Consider the following 24,708-nt stretch of genomic DNA (forward strand, 5'->3'; position numbering starts at 1 on the left):
GTCTATTCTTTAAACATCTTTAAAAAAAGTCCTAAGTGACTTCACTATAAACAATATCAGGAAAGTATTATCCAATATTAGCCTAAGAGGAAAAAAAGTTTAGATGTACCATTTTGAATATGAACAATAGTTTTATTCCAAAAAAATTCCTTGTAAGTTTTATCTCTTGGTTATAATCATGGGCCACTGGAAGTTCAGTAAGTGGCCCTTTACGTAATATTAATTCTATGTAAAATTTATGAAAGTATCAGTTAAATGTATAGGTTTATAGAAGTCCAACCAAAATTAATATTTGTTCTTGGACTATAACAGAATGTATCTAACATTTATCTAGAAAAACAAATAAAAGTAAGCTAAGGAAATTAATGGGAAAAAAATGAGAAAGAAATGGACTAACATATATTACAACATTTCGGCCCATAACCAACTAATTGGCTTACTAATGCAAGACCATACAGATATACTAGGTAATTTTAAAAAAATTATTAGGATGCGGCAAGAAAAATCAACATTACAAGGTGCTAGGACAAGTGGTTAGCTATCTGGGAAAAATAAAATTAGTTTACAAATTCATTTCAATATCAATTAAATTGTATATACATCAAATTAAAATAGACAAAAATTAAGCTATAGAAAACTAGAAAAAGTACATGAATGACTGAAAATTGTGCTGAACACTGGAATTTGACACAACATTGTAAAATGATTATAAATCAATAAAAAATGTTAAAAAAAAGAAAACTAGAAAAAGTGAAAATTTATTAAACATAGTCTAGCAAAAATAGGACACTCTAATTAAAAAAATCTTTTTCAATTAATTATAGATTAACATTTTGATCACATCAAAATAATATTAGACAACATACAATACAAAGACAAAAATATAAAATTTAAAATCACACAAACTTGTAAAATATTTCAGAAAATGAATCTCAGAAGACTCTCTTTATGCTCTACCAAAAATGCTCATTTTAATCAAAACTAATATCTTTAGATTGACCTAAATAACCAAAGCACAATATGTGGTATTCATTACCATGTGTAAAATTGTAACACCTAACTACTAATTAACTAGCTCTATCATTCATATAAAATTTAGTGCCTTTTTCATCTTGAGCTTAGCTTAAATGTCATCTTTTTCAGAAAAAAAGTCACCCTGTTTCTCTCATAGCACCTTGTATTTCTCATGAACTGTGTTTACTAACTTACTTGTTTATGGCACTCCTATCCAACTCCTTGAGGATTAGGATCATGCTCGGTTTTGTGGCCTCGGTGCTTGACACAGGTTCTGGCACATAGTATATTCCATGGATCTTTGTTGAAAGAATTAGCACCTCACCAAAATCCTCAAGTGGCATTATTTTGAAATTAAAGTTTTATGAACTAAGACCATTAAATAATTTTATATTAAATAGATGGCTTTTGAAATAGTCAAAAGTGCTAATGTTAAACTTTCTGAAGTCACTTGGGTAGCTGGAATCTACTGAGCATTTACTAGTGCCATACATTATGCTAAATACTTTACAAGTATTAACACAATTAATTCCCATAACTTCAAGGTTGGTATTATTATCCCCCTTTAACAGATAACGACACTGCCTACGGAGGGTAATTTGCATATGAAAGATTACACAGCAGATAGATGATAAAACTAGATTTGAATTCAAGTGATTTCCCTCTGTTTAAAAATAATTTTCCCTATTAACTATAAGCCCAGGGTCATAAACCTGGAATCATGCCTTATCAGAAACATCCCAAGGGAACTCAAAGTAGGACTCTATCTCAAACGAACATTAACCATCAACGGTGTGGCAGGGAAGTGGTTAAGGAGGCGTTTCTGACTTTCTACTTTATTCTTATGTTCAACTAGGAAAACAGATTAAAATTAAGTCCAATCTGAAGGGGATAAAAAGATGTTCTGAAAATGATATACAGGAGATAGTTCTTCTCAGTTTAAATATCTGACTCTAAGCTCACTTTTAATACCAATTGGTGTTCTCTAGTCTCCATTTTTTTTTTCATTTCAGATGAAACCAAATATTAAAGAGGAAAAACACTCTCAAGGGAATTATGAAACACTCTTAAAAAACTATTCTTGAATTCACTCAAACTGTGTAGTCAGCTTATTTGCCTACTATATGCTCAAATTTCCATTATGTACAAAAGTCCTATAAAGCTTAGTTTTTGGTGATTCCATGGTTTTCTAGGGAATGGAGACAATCGAGAGTGAATAAACAACAACCCTCCATTACAAGTAAAAAGATCCCAAACTGGTACTTAAAACACCTGTTCATATTTTCAAAGAGGGTGAAAATTAGCAGAGGGGATAGCAGTTTATGTAAAGTACTATCATCTTGTAGACTCAAAAAAAATTACTATAAAGCACCATTTGTCATACTGCAGACATTTAAACACACACTGGGAAAGCCAAATTAGTGACATAAAACTAACTCACTGCTTGAATGATAATACAAAGTATGCCCACATCAAATATAGGTTTAAAATTCAGTATTTCCTGTCTTAATATGAATTAACGGACCTTAAAAATTAAACTGTTGGAAAAGAGCAAATATCAATAAAAAACAAGGTTAAAAAACTGGCAGAGGAACCATAAGAAAGCTCTGGTTATTAAACAGTGAATATGTACCCAATTTTGAATGTTAAAGCAACTTTTTGGTCAAAATTAAAAACAGAATATGTGTTTTTAGTTGAGTGACAAGTATTCACACACATTGCACAGTTAGTGCCATGTGTAGAAACGCTCTGAGTGGAGCTTACAAAACAAAGACATTTGATTTACTTATGAAATTCAGGTTTCATCTAAAATATTCCAAAAAGCTTTTTAAAGTCTTCAATAAAGGTAAAGATAGGCCTGAGGTTACAAACTAATGAATTAGGCCAAGTTCATCTTGCATGTACATTTTGCTTGCCCAGCACATTAAAAAAATATTATGGAGATTTTCTCCAGAGTTTCATAGTTTCAGAGTCCTTACCACAGTCTTATTTGTCTAGTCCCTGAAGGCATTCAAGTTTGTGAACGTTGAAATAATTTAGGGCATTTTCAGCAGATTAAATCAAAGTGAATCATTATGCAGGAGCTCATCTTAAAATTTTTCAAAAAATGTTCTTTAAGATATTTGATAAGTCGGCAAAGTTAAATTCGTGTGATGCCCTCCACACCTTTTTTCTTAGAATTTGAGTTAGTATTTAAGGTAGATAGCTTGTCAGGGAAAAATAAAATTATGGTACTGTTGCTACTTTCCCAGAGTAAGTGCTTTGGCATTTTACCAAATGGTTTCAGATTCACCTTCCTGTATACTTCTTTGTTCCCCTGATTTGTTTCCTTGCCTATGACTTAACAGTGGAACCCAGAAATACTGCCGAGCCCGACTGTTAGCTAGTGCTAGAATCATCAGTCCTAAGGTTCTAAATACTCTAAAAGCCTCAAAGATTCTAAATTCTTAGGTCTTGATTACTCCCTAAGTCCTGTCTAGATAGATAAGAAATGAACCTCTCCTTCCTTTTAGATCATAGCACTATTTGCAGTAAAACTCAATCTTCATATTGTCAGTTTAAAAAAAATACTTATTTATTGTTTACTTGTCTTTTTTTTTTAGGGGGGAGGTAATCAGGGTTTGTTTGTTTGTTTGTTGTTGTTGTTGTTGTTTTAGTGGAGGTACCTGGGATTGAACCCAGGACCTTGTGCATGTTGGGCATGCACTATACCACTGGGCTATACCCCCTCACTTCATATTCCCAGTTCTTAATCACCTTTTCATTGTTTTTCAATGGGGTAGAAAGTAATTTATATAGAGTAAATTAGAAAATTTTTAATCTGCCACATATGAAGACAAAGAAGCTCTTTTTAACGTGAGATTCTTAAAAAGCTACTCATGAGACTGTCATATAAGAAAATATTCACAAGAATATTTTCAGCTCCATATAAAATCATTTCAAAATAATAAAAATGTATCAGAAAAACCTCACTGTGGTCTATGTAAATGACCTTGACTTAGGATTACCAACTTTTAATCCTTGATTAGCAACCTAAATGCTAAGTAAGACCTAACAATAAAAATCAAATCCACCCTTTATGACTGCACAGTAATATTAACCAACTCTTGTTTGCAAAGCTCTCTGGCAATTATTCTGCATTCTGATTTTTCTTCAGCAATCTTGAAAATTGAGATGACTTAAATGAATGAAAAGAGGAAGTAATGACTGAAAAAGTTATCTTGGAAACTCCCTCTACACCTGGTGATTTTTTAAAGACTTCTGGAAGCATTCAAGGACATGATGATTATTTTCTACACAGCAGTCTCAACTGAGACAATAAAAAGGTACTCAAAGTCGTTAAAAATAAAACAATGTTTGGATAGTGTGAAACCTAATTAGAAAAGATTACCTCTTTAGTTAAAATTGGTAAACTCCTTGTGTTTTAAGCAAGCTCAGCCAGGTCAGGCTATGAGAATCCCTCCAAAGGGCATATTTACTATGTATTATCAAGTCCCTACAACGCCAGGCACTGTACCACAAGGCAAATGTGTTTCTGCCTTCCTAATGAGTACAGTTTTAACCGGTTTTTTTCAGGAATGTGGTTTTACTTAACAGTAGTGACTCCATGTAAGCTCTGTGAGGGCAGAGTCCATGTTTGTCTCCTTCCTTACTTTATTCTAGCACCAAGCTCATATGAGGCATTTAAATTTGTTAAATAAATATAGTTTTTTAAAAATAAAACTTTTATCATATAATCACTCTGGGTATTTTTATGAAGTCATGTATAAACCCAATTTATAACATTTTGCTATGGGGAAACCACAGTGACTCCAAGAACCAGAGAACTAGTACTCAGCATTAATGGTCATTAAGACTGAATTACCTATATTAGATTAAATAAATAACAACTTGATCTCTTACCTTTATTTCATACTTTACTTCAAAAGAGGCTGCCTTATTGCCTTAGAGATACATTACAGTCCTAGGCAAATTATATATTTTGTACTTGTGTTTCATAACAACATATCAACTATTGTCTATTACATATCTGTGGAAATATCAACAGAATCTGGGCTGGTCTCTCAATCTGAACTACATTCATGCCACTTGAATATCATTCATGCCACTACATTCATGCCACTTGGAGACCATTCCCAACAGAATTGGTTTTAGTTTTATCTGGGATAAAAAATCATTACATTTTAGGTGAGTAAAGAACAAATACTGTAAAATTAGATTTTGGGGATTTATCAAAATTCAAACTATTCACTATATTTCACTATAATTTGACCAATGGAAAGATGAACAAAAGGAATAGAACATTTTACCTCTAAATTCAGTATAAATAATAATTTATCACAATTCACTTAAAAGAAGGCTGCTCAAAGTGGAACCCAGAAAGTTCATGACTTAACTGACAAGCCTATGAATTCACCTGATATTTATTTCTGGGATATAAACTGCACACATATTACCATACAATTATTTTTCACAATGTTAGGAATAAATAGCTTATATTAGAAAGGGGTCAAATAAAAAAAATTAACTCATTAAAATTTATCTCATTGTTTCAGTTCATAATCAGATCATTCAGAATATTAATTCTTTTTGACAATCAGTGGAATTCATTACATACTAAAAATAACACCATATTTATTCACAAATAAACTTATTTCCCCAGTAAGTGCTAATCTTCCTTTAAGAAGATTTCCTACATATTCACAGTACATAACATCACAGAACACCCATATCTCGCCTAAATGTCTCTGAATTGTAGCATTACAAGACGGAAGTTCATTATGCCTGATAATTCGATTGAGTTTTGCCCAAATGTCTTCCAGACTTTGGCTGTTACAAACAGTGTGTTCTATTATCCATCTTGCTCTATAAAATGAGTGCAAATTTAGTGCCTTTAAACTATCTTGCAGTTTTTTAGACAAAGGAAAAATATTTTCAGTACAATTACTGCTGGGAAGTGAAACACTCCAAGACCTCCTCTTGTGTTGTCTTCCTTTCTCTGTTCGTTCGTCCAGGTTTCCAGGATTAGTCTGTTCACTCAGTGTGTGTGATCGGATTAAGTGCCTCTTTTTTGTCAAATTAGGTTGAAACTCCAATAGATCTACTGTGCAATCATAACTCTGTGATTTAACATCATGTTCTGAAATGGTTAAGTATTGTCTCATATCTTCAGCTGCCTCTTCAGAAATCACAGGTGGTGATCTTCTAGGTTTGAGAAGTTTGGACTTGTCATGAGGAAACCAAGGAATAAATCTTGATAGTGGCCGAGTAGGAAAGTCTTGAATTGCTTTCTCTGCAATTTTTGGCAGTTGTGTGGGATCCCTCTCACTTGGTCGATAATGTATTATTACTTCTGTAGTCATTCTGCAGTAATCCAGTTACTCTTAATGAAGAGAAAATTTCTTAGCTGAGTTCCTCAGAGCTAGAATGTAATTTATAATTACAAGACTCTCTTTCCAAATCAGAGGGAAACAGGACCTAAAGTGGAAGTATTGCAAAGAATAAGATATGGTAGGGATAGCCTATATATAGATAGGCAGAGGAAAAAAGGAAAATCAAAACCAATCTCAATGTATTTTACCAAAGGGCTACTGGTAAATGTGAATGTAATCCACACACTGGAAATTCTTTCTCTTACCAAAATAAGGGATCTGGATTAGATGCCCTATAAGATCCTTTCAGCCTAAAACTGCTAGTAGTCAACATGTTTAACTGAACAGATATAATGGATCTGGGAGTATTGATATTAATATATTATACAGTAATGATCTTAAGACTATAGCAGAAACAAAGAGTAAATTAGTAATATTTAAAATGCTAAGTTCATAAGAAGATAACAAAAATGTAATAATCCTTAAAAATGTAAGACATCTGAATTGAAGACAACAAAAATCACTGTACTTTTTAATCTCTTGAATAAAATGCATATTATATGTTACAATTATATGAATTCTACCAAACAAATATACAGACAGAATACTTAATGATTTTATTTCATTTTTAGAACACTGAAAACATGAAAATGGTTTAACTTTGCATTTTAACAGGCTAGGAACTGGTTTCGTGACAGTCTCGTCTGTATAATTGGGGCACTTAAGCACTATCAAGACCTTAGTAGCATGGCTCTTAAATTCCAATTGGGAGGATGAACAAAAAGCCTAAAGTCTTATTTTTTTTTATTTCTTTTTGCTCTTAGAACAAAGAAGCCCTCAAGTTGCCCCTAGTTAAGTCACTGATAATAAGTTCTAGCACACAGTACACAGGCTCAAGAATGGAGCCTTCCAGCATCTGCAAGTTAGGCTTCCTAATCAGGCCCAAAGCTGCATAAGCTGTAATGCAGGCTCCTAACTACTGGAGACAAAAACAAGTAGAACCCCTTCTCCCATAAATCATTAGAGAACTACTTGATGGGGGTTTTTCCTTTGCCAGGACGACTGTGAGTGGGGATTCCTTGCCATGATGTCACAATACTCATTCGACCAGATTCTGAAGAGTCAAAAAAAGTAACCAATCTCAAAATGATTCTTTTCATCTACTGTTAATGTTCGCTGAGTAACAGATTTGACAACTCAAATTCATAAATGACTGTGATCCTTAACATCCAACATTTTTAATATGAATCTAAATATAGATAGTACATTCTTTCAAGAAAATAATGCTTTTATCTTTTTCTTCCCTCTTCCTTACATTTTCACATTTTAAGATATGGCATTGAGAATTCTTTCATTGTTGTCTGAACTTAGTTGTATTCGAGGGACAGTCAAGTTGTGAGAGCACCTTAGTATTTTACATATATAAAAAAGCAAACTTAAATGACCACGTATTTGGCATCCAACATTGGTAAAATTAAAATCTGTGAAAATTCTTGGATAACTATGACAACAGGGAAGAGTGGTATCAAAGAGTTTTAAGAAAGCTGAAACTATCAATGATTTTGAAGCACTTGTCCTTTTAGGTTGCTGAAATACTCTTCCCAAGGAATCTTCTATTTTGGAAAACAGAAGATACCTGGGAAAGACTATTTTATCAGCCTTGAAGGACAATGGCAGTTAGCTTCCACTCTCTGGAATTTAACTGTGTTTAATATCTTCCAATTTGTATAAAATGACACCTAGAAGCTAACGTAACTGTTCCAAATTCCTATCAAATTGTAAGGGAATGATGTCTGAAAATGCTGTTTCCTTCATTAGGAGGCAACTTGGAGTCTTGGAAAAATGAAGACTTTGTGTTAAAATATTACCTCAATCACTTACTAGCTTTGTGATCTTGAAAAAGTTTAACTTCTGAATTATCTATTCCACATACTTGATGTGAGATGACCGATAAAGAACATGACAGTTTCTTCTTTCCTCAGAGAAAACCCATTTCAGTCCAGGATATTTGCTCAGGATAAATTTACAGGTCCTACTGCTGTATCAGTTAACATTTCAGTTTCTTAGTTCTACAGTCAGAGACAGTTTTGATAACCCCAACTATCAGAATATGATTTTACGTTACAAATGGAACTGGTGAGCTTCTGGAATGTTTGATGCTTACACCACAACTGAGGGGTAACGGTCCCTCAAAATGGACACCACAGGGAAGGTAAGTGCAATTCAACTGAATTCACATGTCTAACGAGTATTTTCTCAGCTCAGTGCAAGAAGATAATGGTAACCACACAGTGGTGCCTCAAAGAAATAAGTGCATTTGTGGTAGTAGAAAACAAATGAAATAAACTGAAAGCATTTCAAATAAAAGTATTAAGAAAACAACAGGAGTTCCAAAAAAGTATGCCCTGCTGGTTTTCCCACAATAATGATCCAATTAAACCATCAAAACTGTTTGCTGTGGACAGAAAAAGAAAATTGACCTGAATTTTCTCATATACACACAATACTTTGAAGTAAACGGCAGTGCGTTTTAACAAATCTAAATTGTATGTTGTACTACTATGTATCTGTAAATTCTTGCCACGATACTAGAGTAATTTCACAGATGAAGCGGAAGACTGGTAACTGCCATTGCCGCAGGAAGAGACGAGACAGAAAAAAACCACTTTAGATACCCGCTGTTAATCATACTGGTTTACAGGGCTCTCCCCGGCTTGGGAGGGGACGCGAGCTTCTGAGGCTAAAATCTGTCTGGTGACTGCAGCAACACGTAACAGAGTAAATAATTCACCAGTTATCTACTCCATTCTATAGGGAGGCTCTCAAACCTAAAAAGCGAAGAGAAATCCCTTTCTTCCGCTCAGCGCCAAGGAACAGAGCAGTAGGAGAGTACTGACAGTGTTTAAAAAGGACGAGGCTTATATCCCAGAAGCCAGGTCTATGTGCCAAAGGCTTCGAGAACTAGTGAGAGAAGGAGGGAAATTAAGGGGAGTTGGGCTCGCAAAAGTTTACCTTTCAGGGCCAGCAGGTGCTCCTGTTTGGGGGGATTCACTTCCATTTTGACCGGCACTTTTGACCCGCTGGCTACGGAGGCTGAAGAGGTTCAACCAGCAAGCATGAAAACAGAAAAGCGCACGTTCGGGAAGACAGGGCATCAATTTCTCTCCGCTGCCGGTGGTGCCTTAAATTCTCCTCTTACCACGTCCTTTACGGACTCAACGGCTTTCTTTTACCAAAGCCATCTCTTGCCTCTTAGAGACTATTCGTAAAATACTTCACTAATTTCCAGCCACAGTCAACACACCGCGACTTCAAGAAACCACTCCTCGGGAACTACACACGGCCTCCCAAGTATCTACACTGCGGAGTAAAAGATGGAGATGGGGCCTCCTGGGATTTGTGGTCTAAAAGCCGCACGGCATGCAGGGAGATGTAGTCCCCCGTCCCCGGTCCGTTTTACTGTTGGGAAGACTATATGGTTACTGGAGCGGGAGTTACCTTCGTCAACTTTACTTCTGTTTTACCCCTTCTTTTCCTCCTTAACTTTATTCCTTCCATCAACTTAAGACTTCTCAATAATAACAAGAATAGTAACAAAGGCCCCACACCCATGCCTGTGAAGCCAAACATCTAATGATCGGCGGGAGGAGGAACGAAGAGGCTGGCCGAGCAGCATCCCACGTCGCACTGCGCCTGTGCGCAAGCGGCGAGCGCAGAGGCTTCTGGGTGGCTCTGCCCCCGGCCTTCAGGTGAAGGCCGTGAAGGCTGCTTCTGCGGCACCGCTCCTCCTAGGATGGCTGCCCTGGTTGTAAGCAAGCCTGGAGCGGGACTAGACAGTGGCCGTCAGGGCAGCCGGGGGACGGCCGTGGTGAAGGTGAGGGACTTTGCGTGCTCTGTTCTCCACCATCGGCCTCCCGTCGTTTCATTCCCGGAGATCTGGCGGCAGCGCCGCGGCCCTGGCTTTTTTGGGCGGGATGCGCGGCCTCTGGGCCTCCTTCGGCATTACAAGGCTTGCCCTTCCCACCTCGACCCTTATAACCCCAGGCCTGAGGTTACCTGGTCTTCTGCTCGTGCCAGTCCTCTGCTTGGAGTCGCCAGTGGGGACATTTGTGTATCCACCTGCAAGAATGACCTGGGCTTGTCTTTCCCCAGGTCCTTTGCTTTTAGTTAAGCTCAACAGGCATTTATTAGCTTATTTTTTGTTAAATTGAGCCATTAGTATTGTCAGATGTAGTTAGATATTTTAACTCGTTCATGTCTACTTATGAGAAAGGTTAATTCCCGTTTTACAGGTGAGGAAACTCAGGTTTCAGTTAACGCAGTGTGTAGCAGAGCCAGAGTTGGCTGGCTCTACAGTATGCTTTTCGCTGTTGCACTGCTACTATAATCAGACCTGTATTATTGCTTGACCTGCTCTTGGTAGGACAGGCTGTCAGCACTTTTGAGAAGTCTCCAACAGCACCACAAATGCTGGGGGATGTGAATTGCCCTATGCTTGAAGTCTGAAATTCTACCGTATGTAAATGCTCTAAAATGTATTTACTGAAAAATCAGTTGAAATATGAGGAATTCATTTTCCCTTTGATTCACACATACACAGCAAAGATCTGGAAGGGTTAACTGATCTCAGTGGTTTGTGAATAACTTTTCAGGATCATCTATAATTTGAGATATTAGTAATTCTTGTTCTTTTTTTTAAAAAATCTTAACTCTTTATTACATATTAGAATCACTGAGGACTTAAAAAAAAATCTACTTAATCCCCCAGTTCTGATTAAGTTGAGACCAGTATGTTTTTTGCATTGCCAGAGTGATTTTAGTTTGCAATCAGGTTTCAGAACCACTGGACCAAATATCATAAATTCTTTTAAGATCTTAAATAATAGGCACCTATGATTTTTCACCTAATTTTGGTTTTATATGACAATAAACAATATATTTCTGCTCACAACTGTATTATCAGTCAGTATTGGTGGTGGTTGATTCATCTGACCATGAGGTATTAATGAAGTTATTCTGAAGGTACACAACATATCTGAGATGCAGGGGAGCCCTCTTATTAGGCTTGTTGTAAAGTTGAGATTTTATTTATTGAATTTTTTCTAAGTAGAGACTTTTTCTAAGTAGAGACTACCTGAAGATTATTTTGTGAATTTACTTGAAGCGAAGTTGTAATTGGAATGGTTATTACTCTGTAACTACTTTTCTTTTTTCTTTTTTTAAACTTTTTTAGGTTTATTTATTTATTTATTTTAATACAAGTACTGGGAATTGAACCCAAACCTCATGCATGCTAGGCAGGCACTCTACCGCTGAGCTATATACCCTGCCCCTGTAACTAGTTTTATTATCCTATTTGTCTTAAAATCTCAAAAATAAACCAAAGCCTAATGTAACTCCAGTTTATTATAGCACAGAGTTTGATATATTAGAGGATGATTTTGTTAATTTTCATTTTTGGCATATTGTGAAGTTTATAAAATTAAAAGCTTTTTTCCCTACCTAGGACTTAATTTCTTATGCTGTTAGCCACAATTTCTATTCATAAATACTGAAGAAAGAATTTCTTCCTCTGTTATTTACTGCATTGATGCAAAATAGTCTCATAACTATTTTTGGACCCATGTTTGGTTTACTAATCAGTGGAATTTTACTAGTGCTTTTGGAAAAAACCTAGGGTAGCAACATGAGGAAGTTATTTTATCTTGTGTAATGATGGGATCAGAGATATAAGGTATGAATGAACAAAGTAAAATTTTAATTTGGTTCTTTGGAGTTTTTTGTCATGTAAGTTTAATGTATTATGGTGTCACTATAGTGAGAACATTTATTTAAAATGTTGCATTTATTTTATAATATCTAATTCTTTTGTGAATACCTTTTCTGTATTTAACTGAATTTGTTATTTAAGTGAGGATATTTAAGTGAAACTTTTAAAAAAAGTAAGATAAATTGAAGTGTGTATTATGTATATATGTAAAATTTATGCAGAGCTGTTCCCCGCTTCCCTTCCTTATCGAGAAGCGCAATTCCAATGTAATGTTTCCTGTGTATCTTGCCAGAAAGATAGTATGCTTGTAAAACAATATATATAAAAATATATGCTCTTTTGCTCACCTCCTTTATGAAAAAGTTAAATATTCTATATGTCACTTTCCACTTTGCTTTATTAATATGAAATCATTTTGTGTGTGTACATAAACCATCCTATTCTTCACTAGACTGCATAATTTTGCAGTATATGAATGTGTCCTAATTTATTTTCCATGTATATTTGCTTTGTTTCCAATCTTTTGCTAATGCAGAAAGTGCTGTAAGGAATAGCATATAAATCTCACACACGCGTGATATATTTGTAGGATAAATTCCTGGAAGTAGAATTACAAAGCTACTCAAACATTTGATGGATATTGCTAAATTGCCCTCCATAGTGGCTGTATTAGTCAATAAACATTTCACAGCAACAGCAATGTATTTGCTCTCCCACATGTCTACCAGCACAAAGTGTTACCAACCTTTTGATCTAATCTGAAAAAAGTATACTGGTGTAGCTTTAATTGCATTTCAAAATGTTTTGGGCGAGGTTGAACATCTTTTCATATAATTAAAGAGCTCTTTTCATTTTCTGTGAACTGCGTTACATTTAAGCTTCTTTTGAACCATACTGGGATGCAGGCCAGTTATGAATTATTTGAATTATCTGTTTACAGTGAAAGATGTTTGCATTTTAAACACTGACTCCAAATTAATTGCAGAGTTAAGATTAAAATTTGTAGTAGGTCATGGGTGGCAGGCACAGGAATTTGTGGTACAATTGAACAGTTCAGGGTGGGTATTTTTTAAAAAGTCAATTTGTGAAACACTTAAGGTATATTAAGACGTAAGAGTACCTTTGGTATTTACACTTTGTTGACTACTTATAAAACAGACTCATGAGCCTGGGGATCAGAATATGCCAATTCCTGTCACCTTTGTTTTTTGACTGACTGCATGACCTTGAGCAAATCATGTACTTGTAACTGTAACTAGATAGACAAAATATTTTCTAACCCAGTGGCATATCTATTAATTGAGAACAAGGAATTGAAATTTAAGTCCAATTGTATTCTTACCTTTATATTATATAATGGAGTGGCTACTAGAAGATAGTTAAAAATTACTTATTTTCTTAACAAGTTCTTTATCATTTACAAGGTAAATTGTCATCCTAGCAAATATTTCAGATTACTTTTATCCAAAGTAATGATGATTCTTTGAGAGTTAAGTAATTGCAGATAAATAGTTTAAGAATCCAACTTTGGTGGAGTTATATTTTGTTACGGATTTAAGTATAATGAATCAATTCATAATTTTCAAAAGCTAAAGATGTTAATATACAATGTTGTCTTGGTCCCTGACACTTAGCATTTCAAGATTTCGCTATGTAGAGTCTGTCAGAGAAGGTGATAAAAAAGGTGATTTAAAGTTTTACACCTAGACAGTTTTTTTCATGGAGAAATAAAGTAACTTAACAAGATTAATTCATTAAGTTATGCTTTTAAAGTCATTTAAAGATCACATGTTTCCTTTCCAATTATTAGGTGCTGGAGTGTGGAGTTTGTGAAGATGTCTTTTCTTTACAAGGAGACAAAGTTCCTCGCCTTCTACTTTGTGGCCACACAGTCTGTCATGACTGTCTCACTCGCCTGCCTCTTCATGGAAGAGCAATCCGTTGCCCTTTTGATCGACAAGTAACAGACCTCGGTAGGAAAATTTACAATTGTTCATGTAATACAAATGTTATAGAAAACAATTTCTTTCCATTGATTTTTAAAAATTTTAAATTCCAAGGAGGTTTCAAGTCCTGTTAAGGCTAGTAGTCTTAAAACTATAAACTAGCTCACTTTTAGGTACTAATTTTATTTCGCCTTCTGAGATGTTTATATTCAGTGCTTATAGATGAATAGTTTTAAGATACCTGAGAAGAACATTCTAACCTTATTCATTTGCCTAAAGCTATTAGTCCAGGAAAACAATGTTTACCTTAGAAATGAATAGACCAATAATGGAAACACAAATAACTAATTTGAGTCTCAGCGTGTTGTTGACTGATATCAGAGACAGAAGTGTTTGCAGCTTGTGATAACTACTCCTTGTTTTCTGTTAAAATGAATTTAAAGGTCTGATGGATTTTTTTCAGTTTCTTGCATACTTTTAAAACTTCACTGTATTTCAAAATGAGTTATTGCTGTGGGAGATCAGATTTGGAAATAACAACATTTATTAATATTTGAACAGTTATTTTACAAACATAAATTCCATGTTTATTCTTCTCGATAATGGAATTTTCTCCAAAATTAATAGTTTGAGGTTGTCATTTTTTTTCAGGTCAGTAGCACTATTTGTTTTAAGCTTGTTTCCATGTATTCATACTGTATGTCAAGTGGAACACATTCAAAATAATTTAGCCACCAAAAAAAGAAAGCAGAAGTGCCCAGATTTTTAGACTGTAAAGCTTTAAAATGCTAAGAAACATGATTGTAAAATGTTTTGTTGTAGGGGATGAATAGGTTTCTTAAGGTTTTGGTAGTCTTTGAGGGTATCAGTCAAGACCAGATTTCCAAGCTAGCTAAATTAGGAGATGGCTGTGTTTTTCAAGAGGGCTTAAGGCAGCGTCCCTCCCCGTGAGGGCTAGGAAGGTTGATGTGGGAGGATTCAGAAACTGTTCCATTACCTTAAGTGAGTCATAAATCCCTGAGGCCTGTCTGAAAGTAGGAGGAGGAGCCCTGATTTCCGTGGAGGTTGCTTTTCTGTCTCAGATGGGGAGGAGTAGTCTCTGAGGACCTGAGGAGGGCGTCCCGTCAGCAGGGCCTCCTCTGGGGCCTCCTGTGGGGCCAGGAGGCTGTGGGATCCTCAGACGGAGGCATCTGTTGACTGGGCCATACAGGAGAATAGGATTTATAAAGTTAAATGGTAGAAAAATATAATAGAACTTTCAAGTGTGTTTCTACTTAGAATGCTAAGGAGTTATGTATTTTAGAGAGATTATTAAGACAATTGTTCTAACATAAACAGAAAATGGAGAAATTTTGAATTTGTAAAATTTAGACATTAATAATTATTAAAGTATGTGACAGAAATTACTATTGAGTTATGAGGTAGAATGAATAATATTCCATTTTGTTAGATTTAGTTTTTATTTTTATATTCCAGGAGATTCAGGTGTTTGGGGATTGAAAAAAAATTTTGCTTTATTGGAGCTTTTGGAACGATTGCAGAATGGACATATTGGTCAGTATGGAGCTGCAGAAGAAGCTATTGGAATATCTGGAGAGGTATTAACTGAACCTGGTGAAATATTTGTTATGAGCATGAATTTTGTCTTTTAATTTAAAATACTTGCCATTATAAGTACAATATTACCTCACTTACCTAGCAGGTAGGATTCCAGAAACACAACTTTTCACTGCATTACAGTTCTGAAGGCAGTGATACCACCAAAAGAACACAAAACTGAAACTTGAATTCTCTGAAAATACTATACCCAAACTATGTTTTAGATTTATCTCCTCATCATCATGAGTTCTACCTAAGGATAAAGTGAAAGAGTAAGAAGATTGTGGAAGAATAAGAAGGCTGTGTAAGCTCCAGTAAAGCAGAGGTTGCAAAAGTGAATCATTCAACAGTAAAGCACAGAGGAAGAAAGAGGATCTCCATGAAAGAGGCCTTTAGTGTAGAGGCAGGATGCCTTAAAGATAGCAGTAGCTCCTGGTGGATTACTATTAAATATCTTCTTGAAAAGGTTAAATTGTGTGTAGGTATAGTCTCTTTATCCAGACATGTAAATATCCAGTAAATATTAGAAAAACCATTAACACAAGTTAAACTACATTTTTAACACTTAAAAAAATTGTCTGTATAGCTCATAGACTGTTCTGAGCATAAGAATAATTGTAGTAAATTACTTAATAATTTTAGTGATCAGCTTTTTTTGGTTTATTATTTTTATTGACAAGGTTTATAGGAACAAATTAAATAGTTAAAACCAAAGGCCAATTCTTAAGTCTCATTTAGTTGTTTATTTCACTCATTCGTATTAAGTATACGTTTTTCTAATATGTTAACTTTATCAAGAAACAAGTCAAATCTGTGAAAATATTTTAAACTTTAAAACCACATCTTTAGTACCAAGGGAGAAAATGTCAGATTGGTTTTTTTTACTGCTCTTTGATTAGATCATGATTTCTTAATAAAAAGAAAGTTAGTGAAATGAATTTCAAACTGAAACACTGTTTTCCAAAATTTTTGCAGTTCCTTTATGTGATTTATCTTTTATTTTGAAAGACATTAGAATATTATCTAATGTTGACCTTGTAAGTTATTTGCCAGGTCTGGGAAACAAGATGCGACATTTCTATTTTACATATATACATTTTTCGTAATTGCAAATAAAACTGTTTAACTTTGGCTTTATTTTTTATTTAATATAATATTGAATGACACCACTGATGTATTTGCTAATTTTTATTTCTGGAAGAATTTGTACCAAATCTTTCCCTTTCCAGCTATGACCTTCTAGTAATCAGTGAAAGTTTTCAAAGCATTCTTGATTATCTGACATGTAGAATTTTCCATCTCAAAACGCTTTTTAGTAATTTGTAAAAATCAGAAATAATATTTAAAAGCTTATATATAACATGCATTTTATTTTATTTTTTCCCCCTAAATCAAAGGTTTTCAGCCAGAATAGTGCAATGTGGAGCTTTAGAAAAAATACATAGCTCAGACTTCATCTACAACCTATTGAGAAAGAAGTATTTCTCAGGTTGAAGTCTGGGCATTTATGCTTTTAAAAGCTTCAAGTTATCTACATAATGTTTGTGCTTCTTTTCTTCTACATATCATCATGACAAGTAATATTTAAAGCAGTGGGGAGCTATTTAATATCAGTTTTTTCAGCCATTAAAAAAAGACTTCTAACCTTTATTGTCAGTTTCTTGTTTGAAAAGTGAGGGGATTTAGTGGAAGATATGTTTTCACTGACTGAATCAATAACGATAGTTTTATTTTTGGCCTCAAATTCATAACATACACTGATGATTTTGGAAATAGTTTCTCTCTTATCCATAGAAATGAATAGCGAATGAATTTTGTATTTAATTACTGGTATATTTTTATATATAAAGGCTGATAAGTTAAAAAAGAAGTATGGACTTTTATATTTCAAAATTTTGCATGTTATAATGATTGGGGTTTAGTTTTAATATAAGACTTTTTTGTTTATCAGAGCATCATTCGTTGTGATGAAGATGAAGCTCACGTTGCATCTGTATATTGCACTGTATGTGCAACTCATTTGTGCTCAGAGTGTTCCCAAGTTACTCATTCTACAAAGACATTAGCGAAGCATAGGAGAGTGCCTCTAGCTGATAAACCTCATGAAAAAACCATGTGCTCTCAGCATCAGGTGCATGCCATTGAGTTTGTTTGCTTGGAAGATGGCTGTCAAACTAGCCCACTTATGTGCTGTGTCTGCAAAGAATATGGAAGACACCAAGGTCACAAGGTATGTATATAGTTAAAGTGGGTAGCTCTGCCTAGTTTACCAGCCCACCATTCATTTTCACTGACTTGGTTCTTTATGCTGGAAGTAGAGGTTGAAGGAGAGCTAAATGATGAATGAGCTGAGCTTGGTAGTGCGAAAAGAAGTGAGAGATTTATTTTCTGAATGTCATAACAAGTTTCAGAGAGGCCTCGCTCTTGGGAACGAGCCTGATTCTTTCTTTACTCAAAGATGGCTTTCCAGTAGGAAACAGAAGTTCTTTTCTTTGTGTGCATGTTTTCATAATGCACTGGATTGTTTTGATAATATTTGTGTCTACTGATGAATTAATGCTTGTGATAAAATTTTAGAGAGAGTCTTTTGGATTCTTGTTTAGTGATAAATGGACTTCCAAATTTTAAAATATTTCTTTGAAGCATAAATAGTTTTGAGGTGAAGGTGAATTAGTATTTCTTAAGCTCTGCTTTTTGTAAATGTGTTATAAAAGCTGCTTGCAGCTGATGCTTTTTTTTAAGTAATAGGAATGACTTAAATAGCATTTTATGTCATTAGTCACTACTGTGCATTCTTTTCTATAATTATGTTGCATCTTATAGCATTCAGTATTGGAACCAGAAGCTAATCAGATCCGAGCATCAATTTTAGATATGGCTCATTGCATACGGACCTTCACTGAGGAAATCTCAGATTATTCTAGAAAATTAGTTGGAATCGTTCAGCACATTGAAGGAGGAGAACAAATAGTGGAAGATGGAATTGGAATGGCCCACACAGAACACGTATGGATGTTTTTCTTCCCTACTCTTTTCCCCTCATCTTTTCACCTGCTAGTGTTTGTTGAGCAATTACATTGTGCCAGTACTGCACTAATCATTGGAAATAAGTTTCTAAAAAAAGTCTGTCTTCATGGAATTTATAATCCATCATGGAAGAGAGACAGTTTCAAGGGTGGTAACTGTGTACTTTGTCGGGGAAGTACAAGATGCCCTGGCAGTGGACATTTCGAATGGCAATAATTTAGGTGAGGCAGGGAAGGCTTTCTAGAAGCTATGACATCTAAACTGAGACTTGAAGGATTTTAGCCAGGGAGAAGAGTAGGGTGGGGAGTGAGTTGTCCCAGAGAGGGAAGCATATGTTAAAATGCCTGGCAGGGAGAATTGGCCATACTGTAGACATTTAACTAAGTTCACTATGGTTGAAGCTTTGAATAGGGTGGGGCATGGCAAGCAAAGATGTTTGAGTGTTAAGGGCCAAATCATGCAGGATCTTGTTTGCCATGTTAAAGAGTTTGGACGTTATCTTGGGGGCAGTAATGAGCCATTAAAGAACTGGCATAGGAATAACATAATCAGACTTGCATTAAGAAAGTTTGCTCTTTAATGTAGAAAAGGAATTGGCAGAGCAACAGAATTGGAAGCAAGGAGACCTATTGGGAGGTTGCTGAAATTATCTGGTTGAGAGACTTGTATGGCCTATAATTCTAGAGTGGTGAGAATGGAGAGAAGGAGGTGGATCTGAGATTTAAAGGAAGTAGACTAGGTAGGTCTTAGTGACCAATTGATGATACTGATTGGATAGGTAACTTAGAGGGTGAGGCATGATGCCTAGGTTTTTACCTTGCTTAGCGTGGTGGATGGTGATATCAGACACTAATGGAAAAGAAAGAAGAGTTTGGGGAGGGGAAAATGGACCAAGGCAATAAGTTTAATTTGGATGTTGAATTTATTATTTCTGTGAAATAAGGGGAGATACCCTCCAGGGAATTAAAGGGTAGGTGGTGTTGGGAAGTGAGTGTGTCTAACTTTTAAGAAGTTTGGCAGTGAAGAGAAGAAAGGAACTAAAGTGGTAGTGGTAGTTGCTCTTTAAAATTGTGCTATACAGGAGAAAGGGATCTTTTCAGATGGGAATATAAAACCCTGGGACAGACAAAATGTAGTGTTTTTCTTTGGTAAACGAAAAGTTAAAGCTAAATCATTGGGGAATAATGCTAGAACTGCTTTCTGTCAAATATAGTAGCCATTAGCCTCATATGGCTATTTAAGTTTAAATTATTTAAAAATTCAGTAAATACAAAGTTTAATTCCTCAGTCTCACTAGTTACTTTCCAAGTACCTTTTAAGTAGTATAGCTAGTGGCTATTATATTGGTCAGCATAGATGTAGAGCATGTCCTTCATCACGGAAAAGTATATTGGACATTGTTGTGCTGGAGTGGAAATATTTTATTTATTCCTTCAGCAAAACATACTAAATGCTAGACACTGTTCTAGCTAAGGAGGCACCACTGTATAAGTCAAAAATACCTGCCTTTGCAGAGTTTACATTTTAATGTGGGGGAGAGAGACAACACATAAGTAAAGTACTTATGGCAGAAATATGTTAGGTGCTTTGGAGAAAAAGAAGGGAAAGGGGGTTGTGCCTTTTTATGTCGTGTTTGAGGACAGTCTCCCTGAGAAGGGCCATTGAGCAAAGACCTAGAGGAGATAAGAAAGGGAACCATGCCTAATATTTGAGGAAAGAGCATTTCAGGCAGAAAGAAGGCAGCACAAAGGCTTTGAAATTGGAGTGTGCCTGGTGTGCTTAAGAAACTGTGAGGAGGTTGAGTGTAGCTAAAGTAGAGTGATTGGTGGGGACCATAGCAGGAGCTGAGATTAGAAAGGGCCTTATATGCACTTGCTCTTCTTTCTGCCAAGAACGCTCTTCTTCATGATTTCTTCAGATTCCCTCTCTTACGTCCTTTCAGTCTTTGCTCAGATGTCTCTGTCTCAGGGAGTCTGTCCTTGAACATCCTATATAAAGGATTTTGGCATTTACTCTTAGTGGAATGGGAAACCGCTGGGGAGTTTGAGCAAAATAATAATTGTTTTTCTGACTTAACATTGAAAAAGGGTAAGTTTGGCTTCTGGGTGGAGAATACATTATAGAGAGCAGGAGTAGATCTAGTGAAGACTATAGAAGACTGTTACAGTAATCAAGTGAGAGATGATAGAGGGTTGGATCACACTGATAGAGGTGGAGAGGCATGATCGGATTCTGGATATATTTTGAAGTCAGCAGAATTTGCTGAAGCACTAAGTTGTGGGATACAAAAGAGAAGTATTAAGAGTAACTCCAATTTTTTTAGCTTGAACAACCTGAAAGATGGAGTTGCTATTTATCGAGATGGAGGAAGCTAGGTTTGGGGTTGGGAGAGACTGGAGAGTAGGTATTCCATGTTGCTTGAGATGTTGTTTAAACAGTTGGACGTCCAAAGGCTATGGTTAAGAGGAAAGATCTAGTGTGGAGATACAAATTTTGGAATTCTTAAGGGTTTAGATGGTATTTCAATTTTCATTATTTCACATATAAAATATTTGTTAAGGTTACAGTTTAAAACTTATTTTTATTTCCTTAGGTACCAGGTACTGCGGAGAATGCCCGATCATGTGTCCGAGCCTATTTTTCTGATCTACATGAAACTCTGTGTCGTCAGGAAGAAATGGCTCTTAGTGTTGTTGATGCTCATGTTCGAGAAAAACTGATTTGGCTCAGGCAACAGCAAGAAGATATGACTATTTTGCTATCCCAGGTTTCAACAGCCTGTCTCCATTGTGAAAAAACTTTGCAACAGGTAGGTAGTTTAAACATGTTAGGACGTAGTTTAAGAAAGAGGATTTGTGAGCTTAAGTAGGTAGTTACCAGAGGTACACACCAGTCTATTTTATTAATTTAATAAATTTTTTGTATTATTACTGTATGTTACTGCGGGCATTAACGCTGTGCTTAGGACGTGGTCTCTAACCTCAAATTGCTGCACTCAGCCAAATCAGTGTCTGCTTCTTCACATGTCCTCCCCACCATAAAACCGTGGGTTGTAGAACCTCTCTAACTTCTTGTCTATTCTTCAGTCACGCCAAGCCCTGTGACCCTTCTTTGCCAAGCATGTACTATTCTTTCTGCTTGGTGGGCTTATATCTCCCTTTTCTGACAGGAGAAATCTTTCTTCAAAGTTTAGTGTGAATGTTTGCTATTCTTTGAAGCTCCTCTTCATTGTTCTTTTTTTTTTTTTGGGCGGGGAGGGGAGTGCCTCTCTAGCATGTACTATATTTCTGCTCTAATTTAGTGGTTCTTAATTTTGATGTCACACAGCAAAAGTAGGTTTTTTGATGGTTGAAGTAGCATAAGCAATTTGTTACCTAGTTTGCAGATGTTGTGCTTTTAAAATACATTAGATTTAAGGCTATTCTAACAAAAAGTCAGTCTTTCTTGTTACTTTTTTGAATCTGTCTTCATGAGCATGTGATATAAGGCTAATTGTTGCCCTGGGAATTTCCAATAAGTTGCAGTCTATCTCATCTTTACTCTGTTATTTCTAATGATTGTGTTGATTTCAAATCATTGTAGAGCTAAACTTTCTACTATTATAGAGCTTTTCCACTTAAATATCTGATTAGACTTATATGAATGTAGCCAGGCTGTAACCATATCAGTCTTGAGTCCTTTAGTCCTTATCACATTGAATTGTAATAATTGATATTTATGCCATTTATTAAGTTGTCTTTGAGCCCCAGTCCTATTCTTCCATCCTCTGCTTTGTGATGTTGGGACTGGAACTCTACCAATCACATACCTACTTTGCCAGCTGACTCCAGGCTAGTTTAGTGAAGTAGAGGGAGGCTGGAAGGTGGGAGACAGTTTCCTGTGTCTGCTTGAAGTTCTTGTGGATGTCACTGCTCACACAAAGACCGCTTTTCTTAGAGAACAGACTTTCAGCTCAACGTGTCCCTCCTGTAAGTTTCTAAGTTTTAATAATTCTAGCATCTCTACTTTTTCCCCTTCTCCCTGAGGGTGGTAGCTGTTTCCTCCACAATACCTCAGAATTCTTTTTACGCTTTCTGTTACCTAGTTAATAACTACACCTAATTAACAGGTCTTCATATTAATTTTTTTTTTGTTCATGTTACTGGTGTGTTTTTTGTCTCCTCACTTGAACCTAATGATATAATATACACATTTGTCCCTCTGATTGTTGATAGGATATATCTTTGTATCTCTAAATTCTTTGTATCTGGATAGAAAGAGCTTCATACTTGTTCGGCTCATGATGAATTATCAAGCTATACAGCAAAATCAGAAATGGATCATGTCCTAAATCATACTTATGTGAATATTTCAAAGTATTTTTATATTTATTTTATTAAAAAGTATGTTCATAGTTACTGAAACATTTAGAAGTATTATTAAGAGTTTCTGAAGCATTTTGTCAGAGTGAACAATAATTAATGACATGGTATTATCTCACTATGTTAATGCAGATGAAATTGGGATCTTGGATTCATACAGACCTGTTAGTTTTGTTCTGATTTATGGTCACAGGACTCTAACCTCAACCAATAATCCTTAAAGTTCCTGGTACAGGGACAATTGAATGGCTGTAATATCACATGTTTATTACCAATTTTGAGGACAAAACTTAATCATCCTTCCCTCTTCTCCAAAAAAAAAAAAAAAAGAAGATATATCATCCAAGTTCAAGGTGTGATGCTGAATGGTTAGGATTTGTTTATTTATTTAGCAAGTATTTGTTGAGGGTCTACTACGTGCTATGTATAGTCTGGGTACACAGAATATGTCAGTAAACAAAACAAGCCAAAATCCATAATCTTGTGGAATTAACATCCTAGCAAGAAGACAATGAGCCATAACCATATCTAAATAAGTTAATTATATAGTGTGTTAAAAAGTGATAAGAGCTAAGGGAAAACACAAAGTGTGGGGATACTGCAGATTGCATTTTTAAATAGTCAGGGTAAGCATCATTTAGAGAAGGTGAGATTTGAGCAAAGACTCAAAGGAGAAGAAAGTGAAGGAACTGGTTCAAGCCCTATTGGAGGGAAGAAGATTTCAGCTGAGGAAATGGTTAAAGCAGAAACCCTAGAGTGACATGCCTGGTGTGTTTGAGGAACTGCAAAAGAGGGCCCTGTGGCTGGAATAGAGTAAGCGGCAGAGAGAGTAATAGGAGCTGATATGAGAGGTAACAGGGAGTATATGTAAGGAGGGCCTTGTGGGTAATTGGAAGGACTTCAGCTTTTACTGATTGAAATGGGGAGACCATTCTGGGGTTTTGAGCATAAAAATTATTTGGTTTTACTTAAAAGAATCACCCTGGCTGATGTGTAAAAAATACATTGAAGTAAGGCAGAGATGGAAGGAAGGAGTTCAACAGCGAGGAGACTACTGTAGATTCCAAGTAAGAGAGAATAGTAGCTTGGATAGTCGGGGCTAGAAGTGCCCAAATTCTGAATATCCAAGAGGATTTGTTGACAGATTGTGTGTGAGGCATAAGGGAGGAGAGGGCAAGAATGACTTCAAAGTTTTTGTTCTGAGCTATTCAAACAACTGAATTGCTGTCAACGAATGTGAATGTGCAATAGTGAGCAAAAACTGAACACCACTTCTCTCATGGAGCTTACATATTGCTGGGAGGTCTCTGTCTTATGATGAATGCATTAGTATAGAATATCTCTGGAGTAATATTTGAGAAACTGGAAAGTGCTTGACTTTGAGGAGAGGGAGACATCACAGTTTAACCTTTAGTCCTTTTTTTTTTAATCCAATACATGTATATCTTAAATTATTTAGGAAACTTTTCATAGAAGTACAACATATACATATAGAAATACGTGCATAAGTGTTCAGCCAGCCAAATTTTCAGACCGGACATTACTGTGTAATCAGTGTCCAGATTAAGTTACAGAACATTTCCCGCACTCCAAACCCTTCAGACGCCCTTCTAGTAACT

General features: G+C 35.5%; 3 protein-coding genes across 11 annotated transcripts in view; 1 reads left to right on the forward strand and 2 right to left on the reverse strand.

The window, feature by feature from the left end:
• The window catches only part of TRAPPC13 (trafficking protein particle complex subunit 13), a 30,953-nt gene extending 21,414 nt beyond the window's left edge, over positions 1-9,539 (reverse strand). For 4 of the 8 annotated variants that reach the window (XM_015245081.3, XM_006197525.4, XM_006197524.4 and 1 more), the window contains exon 1: positions 9,399-9,539. In XM_015245081.3, the coding sequence (XP_015100567.1) occupies positions 9,399-9,444 (46 nt within the window). In that variant the 5' untranslated portion in view covers positions 9,445-9,539. Of the gene's footprint in view, positions 1-1,209; positions 1,309-2,993; positions 3,486-8,267; positions 8,402-9,398 lie in introns of those variants that run through there. The other 4 variants (XM_072958585.1, XM_072958587.1, XM_072958589.1 and 1 more) reach the window with 4 other exon arrangements.
• SHLD3 (shieldin complex subunit 3) lies at positions 5,257-9,535 on the reverse strand. Its single transcript, XM_031675557.2, has 2 exons — positions 9,399-9,535; positions 5,257-6,492 (listed from the first exon to the last, which is right to left on the reverse strand). The coding sequence occupies exon 2, from the start codon at positions 6,375-6,377 to the stop codon at positions 5,625-5,627; it is 753 nt and encodes a 250-aa protein (XP_031531417.1). The 5' UTR covers positions 6,378-6,492; positions 9,399-9,535; the 3' UTR covers positions 5,257-5,624.
• TRIM23 (tripartite motif containing 23) overlaps positions 8,528-24,708 on the forward strand; it is a 29,214-nt gene continuing 13,033 nt past the window's right edge. The window contains exons 1-6 of one of the 2 annotated variants that reach the window (XM_072958584.1): positions 8,528-8,598; positions 13,967-14,129; positions 15,579-15,700; positions 17,653-17,931; positions 18,525-18,707; positions 21,322-21,537. In XM_072958584.1, coding sequence (XP_072814685.1) covers positions 8,581-8,598; positions 13,967-14,129; positions 15,579-15,700; positions 17,653-17,931; positions 18,525-18,707; positions 21,322-21,537 — 981 coding nt within the window. In that variant the 5' untranslated portion in view covers positions 8,528-8,580. Of the gene's footprint in view, positions 8,599-10,112; positions 10,261-13,966; positions 14,130-15,578; positions 15,701-17,652; positions 17,932-18,524; positions 18,708-21,321; positions 21,538-24,708 lie in introns of those variants that run through there. The other variant, XM_072958583.1, reaches the window with a different exon arrangement.

This window comes from Vicugna pacos, chromosome 3, assembly GCF_048564905.1.
Source record: "Vicugna pacos chromosome 3, VicPac4, whole genome shotgun sequence".
Lineage (NCBI taxonomy): Eukaryota > Metazoa > Chordata > Mammalia > Artiodactyla > Camelidae > Vicugna > Vicugna pacos.

Coding starts and splice junctions, on each gene's coding strand:
- SHLD3 (XM_031675557.2), bottom strand. CDS start 6,377: ATGACTACAGAAGTAATAATACATTATCGACCAAGTGAGAGGGATCCC.